Source organism: Monodelphis domestica, chromosome 2 (assembly GCF_027887165.1).
Source record: "Monodelphis domestica isolate mMonDom1 chromosome 2, mMonDom1.pri, whole genome shotgun sequence".
In the NCBI taxonomy this organism is placed as follows: Eukaryota; Metazoa; Chordata; class Mammalia; order Didelphimorphia; family Didelphidae; genus Monodelphis; species Monodelphis domestica.
Window position 1 is genome coordinate 308,752,757 of NC_077228.1, and position 15,268 is coordinate 308,768,024.

The 15,268-nt window shown below is 31.9% G+C and overlaps 1 protein-coding gene across 1 annotated transcript in view; it reads right to left on the reverse strand.

Annotated features, from left to right (window-relative positions):
• KHDRBS2 (KH RNA binding domain containing, signal transduction associated 2) overlaps positions 1-15,268 on the reverse strand; it is an 811,868-nt gene that overhangs the window by 213,823 nt on the left and 582,777 nt on the right. The window contains exon 5 of the mRNA XM_001364943.4: positions 4,769-4,896. Within this exon, the coding sequence (XP_001364980.1) occupies positions 4,769-4,896 (128 nt within the window). The remainder of the gene's footprint in view (positions 1-4,768; positions 4,897-15,268) is intronic.

Genomic DNA, 15,268 nt, shown 5'->3' on the forward strand with positions numbered 1-15,268 from the left:
ATCTTTCCAACTTCTGACTCTAAGGGTACTTTTGAAATCCTATCTATTGAGCCAAGTAATAAACCGTTTCAACCAGCAATGATGCATTTTTTATAGCATATATATATATATATATATATATAGCATATATAGCTATTTTTTAAATAGCATAGGCTATTTAGAGGTGTTGAAATATTATGGTTTATTAGCTGCATAGTTTATAAATCTTAACATATGCAGTACAAACTTGGTTGTCTCTTTTTCATTATCACTAAAATACTAGATATTTTATTGGGAATATTGTCAAATAAAATGATTCTAGTATAAATTGTCTTCAAGCATGATTCATTACATATTTATTCTAATATTTCAAATTTGGTATTTTACATTTTAATTTTCATTCTTGAAGCAAATGTAGTATTTTCTAATCTAATCTATTTTTATAATACTTTGTCATAAGTATGAAAATGATACTGTCCTAATTTCTCATTTTCAATAATAAGGAATTTTTCATTTTCTGTTTGTTTTGAAACAGAAGATAGTTCTACCCCATTTGCTTCCTTGTTGATATGTAAATAGTATCAATGACATCAAATCTACATTGAAAGATTTAGTACTCATTTCAAAGACATATATTCTACAACAAAATACTGGCTGATGAAAGAGCAGGGAAGAACAAAAATACCTTACAGTACACATGTGGCAAATTTCATTTTATGTGAGTAGTGGAGTGAACTTCTTGAAAATCTGCTCCTCACAAAGGGTTTGAAAATTAATTTGGAAAATAGTAAGTCAAGAATTTTAGGGGACCTTGGATCACTAAAATAATTGTGGCAAAATACTACTGTGATTTCCTTTTTCTTTTAATGAAACTTTCTTCTAAATATTAACTTAAAGTATCTTTTCTTGTTGGCAGGTGTGTAGTTGATGTAAATGATGTGTGGAACAAATACCCAAACAAAAATTTGCAAATAAATTATTGTTCAGAAAACATTTAAAAAATGAAAGATTACTGAAATATTAGAATTACACCAGATTCAAAGAGAAAATAAAAATTCTCATTTCAAAGTAATTATGTAATCCACAGTTGCTATTTACATTAAAGAGCATCAGTAACATAGCTATTTGTATTCATATGCTGACTTAACATTTTCAATGAGCCAAGAGAGCTGAAAAGAATTCAAGTTCTGTTTCTAAGCAATAAAATATAGGTGTAGATACTCATGACAAAGATCTTTTCTGCAGGCACTCACAATATAAAGCCAATCAAGAAAGAAAACAACACTTGGGTAAAGTCTCTTCCATCAGTAGATAAGGTTATGTTGTTTCTCATTCTCGTTACTTCACATGATTTCCTTGTTTCTCACCTGGCCACACTACTTTGAGAATTCTCCAACTCAAATCTCAGGAAGCTTAATATTGGGATAATGCCATCCAGTGAGATCTCATCAACCTTGTACCATACCACTTCACTAGACTCTGTTCTTCTGATTGGAGGCTAGATCCATCAATTCCAAACTTCTCCTTTGGGAGAGCTCAGTTAAAACAATTCACTTTTCACTGGACTGCACTACATTGAGATTTCTCTGGCTGACTTCTCCACCAAGGTCTCTGCCCCATATCACTTGCTACATTCAGTTTCTTCTTGCTTTTTGTCTTTCATCAGATTGTAAGCTCCTTGAGGGCAGAAATTGTCATATATATATATATGTATATATACATATATATATAAAATCTGTCTTTATCTCTATAGTTATATCAATATCATGGCTGGCAAAGAAGTAGGCACTAATAAATGGCTATTGTGAATTATTGTGAATTTAAAACTCCTCCACCCTACTCAGACTGTACTTTAGAAGATTTAATTTAGCTATTTCCTGATTTGTAACAATGGAGATACTTGGTCTAACAGAATCAGGTCTTGGGAACTCTACATTGTTCCACCCTACTTGGTTTAACAAGGTCAGGAATGTTTGAACCCATATTCAAGGATTAAGTATCTAAGAAGATGGCCTTCAACAGACATGTCCAGAAACATCTGACAGAACCCTGGGCTGTCCTAAGTCAAGTTAAGCTAACATTGGTACAGATGAGATGTGGGAAAGTGACATAAAACTGTATATATAGGGCACATCACTTCCTTTTTTTGGCCTTTTTTTCCCAGAGAGGCAGCGTGCTAAGCGTTCTGATAACTTGGTGCGGTGGCAGCTATTTGTCTGGGTTTTAGTGGTGAGTTTGTCCTTGAGCTAATTCAGGTTCAGGTATCTTGACTGAACCCTCTTGGAGTTCAGGCTGATTCCTTCCTCTTTTACTCTCTAAAACCTTACCTTCATAAAGCCTCTAATCTTCCCCCTGGCACAAGTCAGGCGGGAGAAATCCTACACCCTTTCCTTCTCCCTTCTTCTTAATTTCTTTACAATATATTAATTAATTCACCATAAATTTCCAGCTGACTTAGGCATTTATTTATTTGGGATATCCATGGAGACCATTAATTAATATAGTTTAGGTCACAACACTGTGACCTTTACACTATGTGACTAGATCCCTTGTGTAATTGCATACTTAAATGCTCCTAAGTAAATTTTTCTCTATGTTAATTGTTCACCTTCTTTGGAAGGGAGGGGAGGACGATAACTTTTGTTTTACATTGCCTTCATTTCCAATGTATTTCACATTGTCTCTCACTTAGAGAACTATCCTATACAATAAAACAAGTTAAGCAAAACTAACACATTAGCTGGGTCTGATAGGACATTCATTATTCCATGTCTGTAGTCCACTCTCTTAGTGAAAAATTAAGAGGCTTCAAATTCTTAATCCTTCCTATGAAGCCAAGCTCAGTCATTAAAATGGCATAGTTTTCATTTTCAATTTTTGTTTTTATTCTTGGTCTTTCCATTTAATCATTGTAAACCTTGTACATATTATTTTCCTAGTCAAACATACTTCATTTTGTATCAGTTCATATGACTACTTCCTATGCCTCTATTTTTTCATATTCATCATTTCTCATTCTGTTGTAATTTTCCATTGAATCTATGCACCACAATTTTTTGAGTCTTTTCCCAAAAAATGATATCTACTTGCTGCCCTTCCCCCCCTGAGTTATTCACATTCATATACTGTTTAAAGCAGATTTTCCTCACAACAATTCTGTAAGGAAGGTTGCATCAGTTTTAATATTCCCATTATGAAGATAAAGAAAACAGGCCACCACCAGGAAAAATACCATGTACAAAGGTTATGAAATAAATTAGTGGCCAAGACTAGAATTTAACTCAGGTTTGTCCAACATTGTATCTCATGTACTTTGCACTATGGCACAGTTTGTTGCCTCTGAGTCATTAATGGATCAATACTCCTTCACAAAGAGAAAAAAACCAACACAGTTGTTTTGTTTCATTTTGTGTTTTTTTTTCTTTATTCAAATGAAATGCAAAATTGAAATCCTAAATTTTTCAGTAAAAGAAACTGCCTTGGTTAATTCTAAAATGTCAGTTACATGGAGTCAAATTTTGCCCTTTTTTCCTGATACATAATGATGTTTGAATTAGAAACTTCAACTATTGTAAGGAAATAATGATGTTGAAATTTAAAATGAAAAATATTCTTTGAGAAATTTCTTATATTGGTTTGAGTCTACATATGATATGAACATTTTATTTAAGGGGGGGCAATGTTTCTATGTAATATGGAAAACAATTTGCCATGTCTTCATTCTTATGGATTTCAATGATATCTGCTGAAGAAGTTTAGGAAATGACAGAATTGCATTTTCTGAGAATGTTGTCTAGGAAAAGATATATTTATTATTCTGATTCTCTGAAAGCTGATGATTTATTTTGAAAATCTTCAAAAAATTATAAACATTCATGATAGCAAGACTCTAATGTGTAAAAACAGTAGTATAATATCAACTATACTCTTTGCTTGATTGCTGATAACTTTGTAATGTGAAATATATCTGAATTTTTAAGGCTTTTCAGGATCAATAAGTGAAAGATAGCATTTATTCTGGCCTTTTGACCCTGCTTGGATCAATATGTTTATTAAATCTATACTTATTCAGGATCAGTTGCAGACACAACTAAATAGTGTTCTTCCCATTATGATATCTTTACTGCCAGGTCTTACCAGCACAATAACACATGGCATACCAAGATTTTTTTCCCTCATGTTTCCAGTGATGATAGTAGGTGGCTAGATTGCATAGTAGGTAGAGTACTGGGCCATGAGTCAGGAAGAATTAAGTTCTAATCTGATCTCATATATTTACTATCTCTATGAAACAGCCTCAATTTTCTCAATTATAAAATAGGGATCAGGGTAGAACCATAACACAGGATTGTTGTGAGTATCCAATGAGATATTTGCAAATAGAACAATGTCTTCCATATAGTATACATTTAATAAATGCTTTTTTTCCCCTCCCTCTTCCATTTATTGTGGGATTCCAGGGGATTGAAAGTAATTTTCCAGTTGCAAAGAGTGTTCTTTGTATATGACTTCTGAAAGTTATTTTTAATATATCATTAGGAAGTCTGACCCTGAAATAGATTGGAACATTTTTGCATATATACTGTTAGGAAGTAGGGAGTAGATTAGTGACTTCAATGGTACAAGGAATCCTAGGTCAGGAAACTACATATGCTAATGCAGGTTGACACCTTCTGTGTAGTCTACACTTCTGCCTGCAATTTATAGCCTTAGAAATTTGCCCAAAGTCCCATAGTCAGTTTGTGTCAGTCTTGAAATTATTTTTTCATAGCAGAATGAACAAACCTACCTTGAAGGAGCTGTAGGAGGGACTCGTATTCCTCTTCCTCTAATACCTCTCCCACGACTTGAGTCCTCTGAGCCATTCAAATAAGATAACTCACGCAATTGTTCCTGGCGAATTTCATCATTGTAATCCTGAATGAAAGAAAACCAAAAATAATATTTTATGTGAAGGTCCTAGAAGTATAAAACATAAACCAAAATAAGAACCAATTTACGTGTTTCCAAAAATATTTTGTTTAAAATTTCTACAACATCTTAAAGTAATAATAACAAGTCTCTTAAGTGTGGTATAGTAGACAGAGCACTGAATTTGATTTCATAGCCATATTCTCACTCTGACACTTATTACATGGGGGGCAAACAAATAAATTATCTGGCCTTCAGATCTCTTGTCTCTTTTGGCCTAGATGACTTATAAATTCCCTTACAGGTATACTCATTGAAATTGTAGCTATTATTATTCTCTTCACAGATGAGAAAACTGGGACTCTGGGTGGTCATTAAAACACGGTCACATAGCTATCATGCAGATACAAACATTTATATTAGGACATTCACCGAAAGGATTTTATCCTTTTTCAATTAATGTTAACCTTTTTTTTCCCTAGAGAATTATATTTTATATATCAATTAAAATAAAGTAACTAATATATAATTATGCATATATAATTAAATTTAATTAACATAAACATAAAAGCACAAACTTTAAAAATGATTTGAAAAATATCACTTTTTAAAAACTGAAAATTTTTTTGAAATGATAACCTGTGCATACCATGTCATACACTTTCAAGGAAAAAGAAATATATTTTCTTCTTCTCAAGTACTTTCTAGGTTGCTAAAGCAGTAAAAGAGATGGCAAAGGAAAAACATAAAAATTTATAAAAAGCAACATACATTTTAAGTAAAAATGTATCAATCAAGTGCTAAGTGTATTGAGGCACTGTGTTATATAACAAGATTGCTCAATATTTAAAAATAATAATTATTTTTTGTATGCTCTCAATTTTGATACTGTTATATTAAAACTCTCATTGTCCAGCCTTAGTCATGACTGTTTACAATTAGCTAAAGAAAGTATAAGTAGCCTTCCTACTAAGATCAAAAGTGTAGCAAGGATGCCATTAGCACCACTACCATCAGTATTTTACTAGAAATTCTAGTTATAACAATAGGAAAAGAATATATTGAAGTAATTAGAATACACAATGAGGAAATGAAGCTATCTCTTTGTAGATGATATGATGGTAGAGCCAGAGAACCTATGGAATCAACCAAAAATACTACTTAAAACAACTAACAATATTATAAAAAAGACAGGATATAAAATAAACTCATATAAAGCATCAACATTTTTCTCTACTACCAATGAAGTCCAATAGCAAGAGATAGAGAAACAGCATTTAAAATAACTGTAGGTAAGATAAAGCATCTGGAAGTTTTCTGCTCAAAAAAATGTAACAACTATCTAATCACAATTGCAAAACACTTTCCACACAAATAAATTCAGATCTTAAGAACTGAAAGCAACATTCATAGTTCATGGGTTGGCTGAGGCAATATAATAAAAATGACAGTTATACCAAAATTGACATATTCAGTGTTACGCCATTTAAGCTATTCAAATATTATTTCTTAGAGCTAGAAAAAATAATAAAATCCATTCAGAAGTATAAGAAGCCAAGAAAATAAAGAGAATTAATGAAAAAGATATAAAGCAAGTGACTTAGCTATCTTAGATCTCAAACTATTATAAAGTGTCAACTATAAAGTAATCTAGTACTAAGAAATAGAGTAATGGATCACTGGAATAAATTAGGCGCTCAACATGGTGTAGTAAATTAGTAAACTAGCAACCTAGTGCTTAACAGATCCAAAGATCCAAGCTTTTAGATGAAGAACTCACTTTTTAACAAAAACTGCTATGAAAATTAGAAAACAGCATAGAGGAAGCTAGTCACAAATCTTGACTTCAAAACATAGACTAAGATAAGGTAAAATGATTATATGATATAGGAATAAAGGTTATATTTTAAACAAATTAGGGGAGCATGGAATAGCTTACCTGTGTAAGGATAATTTAGGGTCATGACCTAATCTAAGTTTGATTTTTGGTTGCCAGGGTATACCCAAATTAAAATACCCAAGTCAGTTTGGAAATCTATGTTGGTTTAATCAATATAGAAGGAAGAGATCAAGGAGAAGAGACAGGGAAAGGGTATAGGATTTCACCCACCTGGCTTGTGCTAGGGGGAGTTCAAAGTCCTCTGCCACAAGGTTTCTGAATAAGATTAGAGGCTTCTAAGTAGTGTTTGGAAGTTAAAGGAGGAAAAATCAGCCTGAACTCCAAGACAGCTCAGAGAAGATGCCTCACCTGAAATAGGTTACTAGGCTTCCTCCAGTATGGTATCAAGGAAAACTCACCACTAAACCGGACAATAGCTGCCACCATGCCAAGATGCCGAAAGGCTCAGCACACTGCTGCCAGCCACCTCTCTATCGCAAAAGAGGCTGGAGAGAGGAAGTGATGCAAAATATATAGATGGTTTTACATCACTTTCCTGTATCTCACCTATACCAATGGTAGCTTAACCTTGACTTAGGACAGCCCAAGGGCCTGTCAGCTGTTTCTGATTTGTCATTTGCTAGCACATGTCTATCATAGGCCATCCTCCTAGATACTTAATCCCTAAGTATGGTTATAGACATTCCTGATTTTGTTAGACTAAGTAGAGTGGAATAATCTAAAGTTCACACCTGTCAATCTATGAATAAGGAAAGAATATGTCCAAACAAGACCCTGAGAATGTTACAAGATATAAAATAGATAACTTTGATTACATTAAAGTTTTTGCACAAACAAAACCATTGTAACCAAGATTAGAAGGAAAATTATGACAAATGGAAAAAATGGATAGAAATGTCTTTGATATAGGCCTCATTTCTCAATTATATGCATAATTGACACATTTATAAGAACACAGCATATTTCCCAATTGACCAATTGTTTTGACTTCATGAAGTCATGGCATGACTTCAAATCTTGTTTTGGACTTTCAGACCATTACTAATTATGTTAATATAAAATCATTTTACTGATTTTTATCTATAAAATATTTGGAAAATGAGGGAGTTGCAATGAATAGTTTTTGAGATCCCTCTACACTTATATGTGAATTTTATATTTGGAAAGACACATTTATTTGTATCAATTTTGGGGAACCTTATCAGTTTGTAAATTACTATGAGCATATTTTCAGACTTTTTTTCAGTTGTGTCTAACTCCTTATGATCCTATTTGGGTTTTTCTTGGCAAAGAAACTGTTGTAATTTGCCATTTCCTTCTTCAGACTCTTCTAAGGATGAAGAAACCGAGGCATGAAGAACTGGATGACTTATCAAGGGTCACACAGCTATTAAGTGTGCGAGGACAGATTTGAACTAGAGCAAATGAGTCTCCCTGACTCTAGAGCCAACCCTCTATTCACTGCTCCACTTAGCTGCTCCTACAGCATACAGGTACACACTTACAAATATTGATACTTGTCTTTCTTTTGCTCAAAATTATTTTTTTTTTTTGCTCCAGATTTAAAAAAAAAAAACTTGCTATCCAGGAATAGCTTTTATGAAAATATAGCCTCAGGTCACAGTATTTATTTTCTAAGTTGCAATAATATTGGTTTTGTTTACTTCCAATAGCATCTGATGGTAATGGAAATAGATTCTTACAAGGTTGCCTGACTGTAGGCTCATACACTAGATAATTAGGATTCCTAACTAAGTCAAATATTATTCACTCTTTCCTTCTAGTTTTCACATTTAAACAGGCATTGAACTAAAGAAAAAGAAAACATTTATATCAGTCTGTTATTAGTAGGAGGTAGGTAGAATTATCACAATGAAGTGATTGAACTCAAAAAATGAAATTTTAAGCTCACAAATGATCTAAAGTGACTAATTAGAGAAGATATATTGGAAAGATTTTTGTATTAGAAAATTTGAAATCCTCTTCACTAAAGGCAGCTGAGGATCATCCAAGGATATAATAAAAGGAATTCAAATCAGGAATAGCTCTATCTATGGTCTATAACCAACTCCCTTTATCCATTATTATTATCTAGTACATATACCATAGGTAGGTAGCTGACACAGTGGATAAGATGTTACACTGGTCTGGGTAACTTTACTTCAAATACAATTTGAGACACTGCATGACCCTGGATAAGTCATTTTAATGTCTGCCTGCCTCAGTTTCCTCAACTGTGAAATAGAGATAATAATTGCACCTGACTCCCAGAATGTTCTAAAGAGTTAGTCAATAAATGTTTATTAAGTGCCTACTTGGTGCTAGACATTGTGCTTAGAGTTGGAGATGCAAAATGAAGTAAAAGAAAGTTCCTTGACTTAAGAAATTTAAAATCTAATAGGGCATGTAGTATAATGTGAAAAGAGAAGGGAGTAGAATGAAGAAGGCTTGTGAAAGACTTCCTGTAGAAGATTTTATTTTCTTTAAAACTTGAAAGGAACCCAAAGAATGCATTAGGCAAAAAATGAATGGAAAGAGTGTTTCAAGCATGAAGGACTACCAGAGAAAATGACCAAATCCAAGAGACAGAGGTCTAGTTCATAGAACAGAAAAGAGGTCAGAGACACTGTATCAAAGCCTTTGTGGGAAGTAAGGTGTAAGAAGATTGAAAAAAGGATGAATCTAGATTACAAAAGGTTTTGAAAGCCAATCAGGGGGTTTTGTATTTGATCTAGGATGGGACAGGTAGAGGTGACATGGATAGATCTAGACTTTAGAGAAAATCATTTTTTTTTGTCTCTAGGCAAATGGAAGTAAATGGAGGAAGGATTGAAGTGGAGAGAAATTTGAGGTAGGCTAATTCCTCAACAAGCTATTGAAATAGTCCAAGTACAAGATGATAGCCCGCACCAGAGTGATGGCAATGTCAGGTGAGAGAAGGAATATTCAAGAAATGTTGCAAAGGTAAAATTGACAGGCCTGGGAAACAGATTGGATTTGGGTTTGAAGACATTGAGGAATAAAGAATGACAGCTACATCAGGAGCCTGAGGGACTAGGAGGAGGATGTTGCCTTCAACATTAATAGACAAGTTAGTGGAGGAAGGTTTAAAGGGGAAAATCATGAGTTCAATTTTGGACATATTGAGTGTAATACTTTTTCTGAACTCTAGTTCAAGATGTCTGAAAGGCAGCTGGTGATGCAAGACTAGAGGTCTTCAAAGAGATATGATAGTCATCGACAGAGATGTGGAAATTAAATCTATGAGAACTGATGAAAACCAAGGAAAACAGTATAGAGGGGAAAGGAACGAGAGCTCAGGACAGGATCTAATGTGACACACAGATAGAGAGCATGATCTTGAATGAGAATCCAGCAAAGGAGACTGAGAAGGAATAGTCTGATGGCCAGAAGAGAACAAAGAGAGAATGATGTCTGGAAAGCTTAGAGAAAATAATATATCAAGGAGAAGAAGATGAACAGAGAGGCTTTTCCCATGAGCTTTTTATCATGATATTTATTGTCTCTCCTATTGTTATCAACAGCATGCTGAATCATTCAATTAGAATCCTAGTCATTTTTCAATAACCAGCTCAAATGCTGTAACTTATAGGATGGTTTAAATGATCAAATGAGTTAATAAATGTAAATTACTTTGCAAATATTAAGATCATATATAAACATTAACTATAATTATTAAGATTATTATTATTATTGTTAAAAAGCTTTTTCTGATCCTCCCAGGCAGAAGTGATTACTTCTTTCTCTTAATTCCTCTAACAGCTGGACTATATATTATATTTCTCTTCAGATATTCAACATATATTTTCCTTGATTGTATTTTTATTTGATATATGTATTCCATAGTGAATTACATATATATTTCATTTTCATTATTACATATTAAGCTTCTTGATACAAGGGAGTTTATTACACTCACCTCTGAATTCATTTCCTAACATTGAAGTCAATGAATTAATCCAATTTTGTTAACTACTTAAATAATCATAGTTTTTTGTTTTTATTCTTTATATGTTCAATTATACTATTATAATTTTTATTATTAATTTTATTTTTCCAGATTATGTGTTAATGCAATTTAATATTTGTTTTCTCATTTTTTCAATCCATGTTCTTTCTTTTCCTCCCCTCCCCACAAAAAGGAGGGTAATCTAATATAGGTTGTACATATATTATCATATAATGCATATTTCCATGTTCATAATGTTGTGAAAGAAGACATATTGTTAATACTAGAGAAAGATTCTTGGAGAAAATGAAATGAAGAATGGAATGGTTAAATTTGCATTTGGACTCCATCTGTTCTGTCTATGGTGGTGAATATACTTTTTTTTTTTAACAAAAGACTCTTTGAGTTGTCCTGAATCCTTGTCTTGTTGACAGTTGATCATCATCTTATTCTTATTACTGTGTACAATATTCTTCTGTTTCTACTTACTTCTGTTTGTATCACTTCATATAAAGCTTTTCAGGATTTTTTTTTGGTAATCATCTTTTTATAGCACAATAATATTCCATTACAGGCAAATACCAAAACTTGTTCAGCCATTCCCCAATTGATGAATATCTCTTTATTTTCCAGTTTTTTTTGCATCATAAAAAGAGCTGCTATAAATGTTTTTGTGTTTTCCCCTATCTTTAATCTGTTTGAGATATAAAACTAATAGTAGTATTACTAGGTCAAAGAGTATGAATAGTTGTGTAGTCCTTTGGGCATGGTTCCAAATTGCTTTTCAGAATCTGTTTGTAGTTAAACCAGTAATATATGAATGCTCCCATTTTTCCACCTCCAACATTTATCATTTTCCATTTTTTTGTCATGTTATCAAGTCTGTTGGGTATGAGAAGGTACCTCAGAATTATTTCAATTAGCATTTCTCTAATCAATAGTGATTTGGAAAAATTGTTCACAACTAAAGATAGTTTTACTTTTTTCATCTTAGATTTGTCTCTTCATATTCTTTGACCATTTGTCAAACAGGAAAAACTTTGAATTATTTTAGATTTGGCTCAATTTTCTATATTTTTGAGAAATGAAATCTTTATAGAGAAATTTGCTATAAAGATTTTTCTACTTTATCATTTGCCTTTTAATCTTGGTTGCATTGCTTTTGTTTGTACATAAACTTTTCATTTTAATGTAAAGTTATCTATTTTGTAATTTAATCTGTATTGTTTTAACCTAAATTCATCATCCCTTATGCATAAGTGTGACTATTTTGTGACCCCCCTAATTTGTTTATGATATCTCTCTTTAGTTCTAAATCATGTATCCATTTTGACTTAACTTTGGCATAAGGAGTGAAGTATTGGTTGTGTCTAATTTCTGCCATACTGTTTCCTCTTTTTCCCAGCAATTTTTGTTAAATAGTGAGTTCTTTCTGAAGCTTGGATCTTTGTATTAGTCAAATACTGGATTACTATGTTCATTTGCTATTGTATGTTGAGGGTGCTATTATTTAAATAGTGAAACATTCTTGGATCCCAGATATGTATTAAAATCTTATGGAACAGTAAAACATTAGATTGATAGGTAGAAAGAATCACATAGACCATCTACTCTAACATCTTCATTTAACAGATTAAGAAACTGAGGCTTAGAAAGGTTAAATAACTTCCTCTAGATAACATTCCTTGGAAATGTCAGGGTAAGGATTTAGAAAATATGAATTTAAATATTTATCTATGATGAATGAATCCGATAACAATTTGAATATAATTAAGTTATTGAACATTAATGTGTGCTGCAAATCAGATTAAGTATTTGGAAAATTCAACATTCAGGTCAAAGACAGTTACTGCTATCAAAGACTATAGACTAGCAATAATAATAGCTCACACTAATAGTTGTTCATTTTTATAATATTGATATCAGAATATAAATTGTTCTTTTGGTTTTGCCTAATTTGTTATGCATCAGTTCATACAAATCTTTCCATGCCTTTTAAAATCATCTGTTTCCTCATTTCTTAGAGCCTAGGAACATTCCATCACCTTCATGTATCACAATTTACTCAGCCATTCCTCAACTGATAGGAATACACAACTTACATTTTTTTTTCCAAACCAAAAGAGCTGCTATAAATTTTCTTGTAAATAAAAGGTTTTTCCTCTTTTTTATTTCTTTGGGTTATGGGCCTATTATTAGTATAACTGGATCAATTAGTATATAATGTTTGGTATTTTTTGCACATAACATTAAATTGCTTCCCAGAATGTTTGTACCTATTTACATATGCAGCAAAAGCACGCTGATGTGTCTGATTTCTGACAGCCCTTCCAACATTTATGATTTTCCTTTTTTTGTCATCTTCACTGATTTGAAGAATATATGATAGAATCTCACAATTGCTTTAATTTACATTTTTCTAATTAGTTATTTGGAACCTTTTTAAATGGTTCTATGTGGCTTTGGTTTCTTCCCTGTAGAACTGTCTCTTCCTATCAATAGAGGATTCAATCAGTGGAACAGGTTGGATACACAATATACAGAAGCAAATGAATCTGGTAGCATTGTGTTCAGTAGATATAAAGACCCCTGCTCCTAGTATAAGGACTCATTTTTGTAACTAAAAATTTTGGGAAATTAGATATTATAACTGAGGAAATTAGATTTAGATCAGCACCTACCTCCTTATAGAAAGGTATGACCCGAAAAGATACATAAACTAGATACAAAAGGCCTCATCATAAGCAAAATAGAGAAAAAGAAGGAAAAATTACTTAATAGATCTATGACTAGGAGGGACTAGAAAGAATCACAGAAAATAAAATGAATAATTTTAATTAAAAATTAAAATTTTTTGAATGAACAAATTAAATTCAAAATTGAAACAATAGAGAAAAAATCTTAGAAAATTTTTCTCAAAAATCTCTTTTCTAAGATACAAGAAGAACTGATTCAGATTTATAAGAAAAATATTATTAATTGGCTTCCATGTCTTGGTTCTCCCTTCAATTATATATCTTTCATTGTTTCCAAACCTTAGTCTGAAATTTTCCAAGGTGTGTGATGCAATGGATCTCTCAATCTGTTTCTTAGTCTTTGAAATGAAGGGATTATAGTAGATATACTCTTTTTATCTCAAAACCTATCGCCTTACTATCCTGTAAAGATTTTATTCACAAAAGAGATGTCAAGATGCTTCAGTACTGAAAAAGTATAATTAAACATATAAATAAAAAATATGATTATATTATGAATTAGGGAAAATACCTTAAAAAATCCTTACTGTTCTATCTTAGTATCATTCTGTATTTTGGTTCCAAGGCGAAAGTGTAGTAAGAGCTAGACAATGGGGATTAGGTGACTTCTCCAGGGTCACACAGGTAGGCATTGACTTGGGCCAAATTTGAACGCAGGACTTCCCATCTCAACCCACAGATCCCAGAAAATATCTTTTGACAGAATAAAGTTCTCAAATTTAAAATTCTTCAAAACCAGGGTGGTTTGTTTCTTCAGTAACAATCAAAACCACATGGTGTGCCGATTACTAAGATGTAGCATTCTTATTAATAGAGAAACAGTAGATTGTTTGCAGTACAAAATTGGACAAAAGAAAGGTCTTCCTTTTTAAAGTGTTTTTTTTTCCATATAGTTATGGAAATCCTACAATGTATTCTAGGAAATCTATCATAGGACAATTGAAAATTAAGTAGTGAAACATTGACAAAGATGAGAAAAATGATCTTATTTTATAGGGGATACTACTAATTATTTAGACTTTCTTAATGAATTAATATCTTCATCTAATTAGTAAGATAACAAAATAAATCCAAAATAATATTTAATGCTAAGTTATAGAACTGCCATGAATAAAAAACAAAAAGAAGATGAAAATAAAGGAAATATGAATGAAATATCTATTTATTAACTTAACAACATACAATAAAATTTTATATAAGACATTATTTATCCCTCCATTGCCCCTAAGGAAAGGATATGATTGAGTGAGTGCTACTCTATCATAATGAAAAATATAATACCTGAATTAATTGATAGATTTGACAACATGTCAAACAGATTACTAAATGGACACTTTTTAGAAATAAGAAAATTGATAGGAATATTCAATTAGTGCAAAGAAATGTCAATAAGAACCTCAAAGGAATTAATAAGAAAAAATATGAAGAAGACCAATTATTTCAAGGCTTCAAAATATATTATTAAGCAGCGAGTACAATATGTAGTAATAGTTTTGAAAAATAAAAAAATGGACCATACTACATAAGTAAATAATAGAAAAAATTAAAAACAGTACTCCAGAGTTTGATAGACCAAACAACATTCATTCTTTCTTTACTAATAACTGACTTCAAGAAAAAAAGAACATTTTGACAGAAACTAAGTTGAGACTGACATTTTACACCCTTTAACAGAATAAGCTCAAATTAGGTATGTTTTGTTGAATATAAAAGTTCAATTAATTAGAAAAAATGGAGTTTAATCTTCAAAGG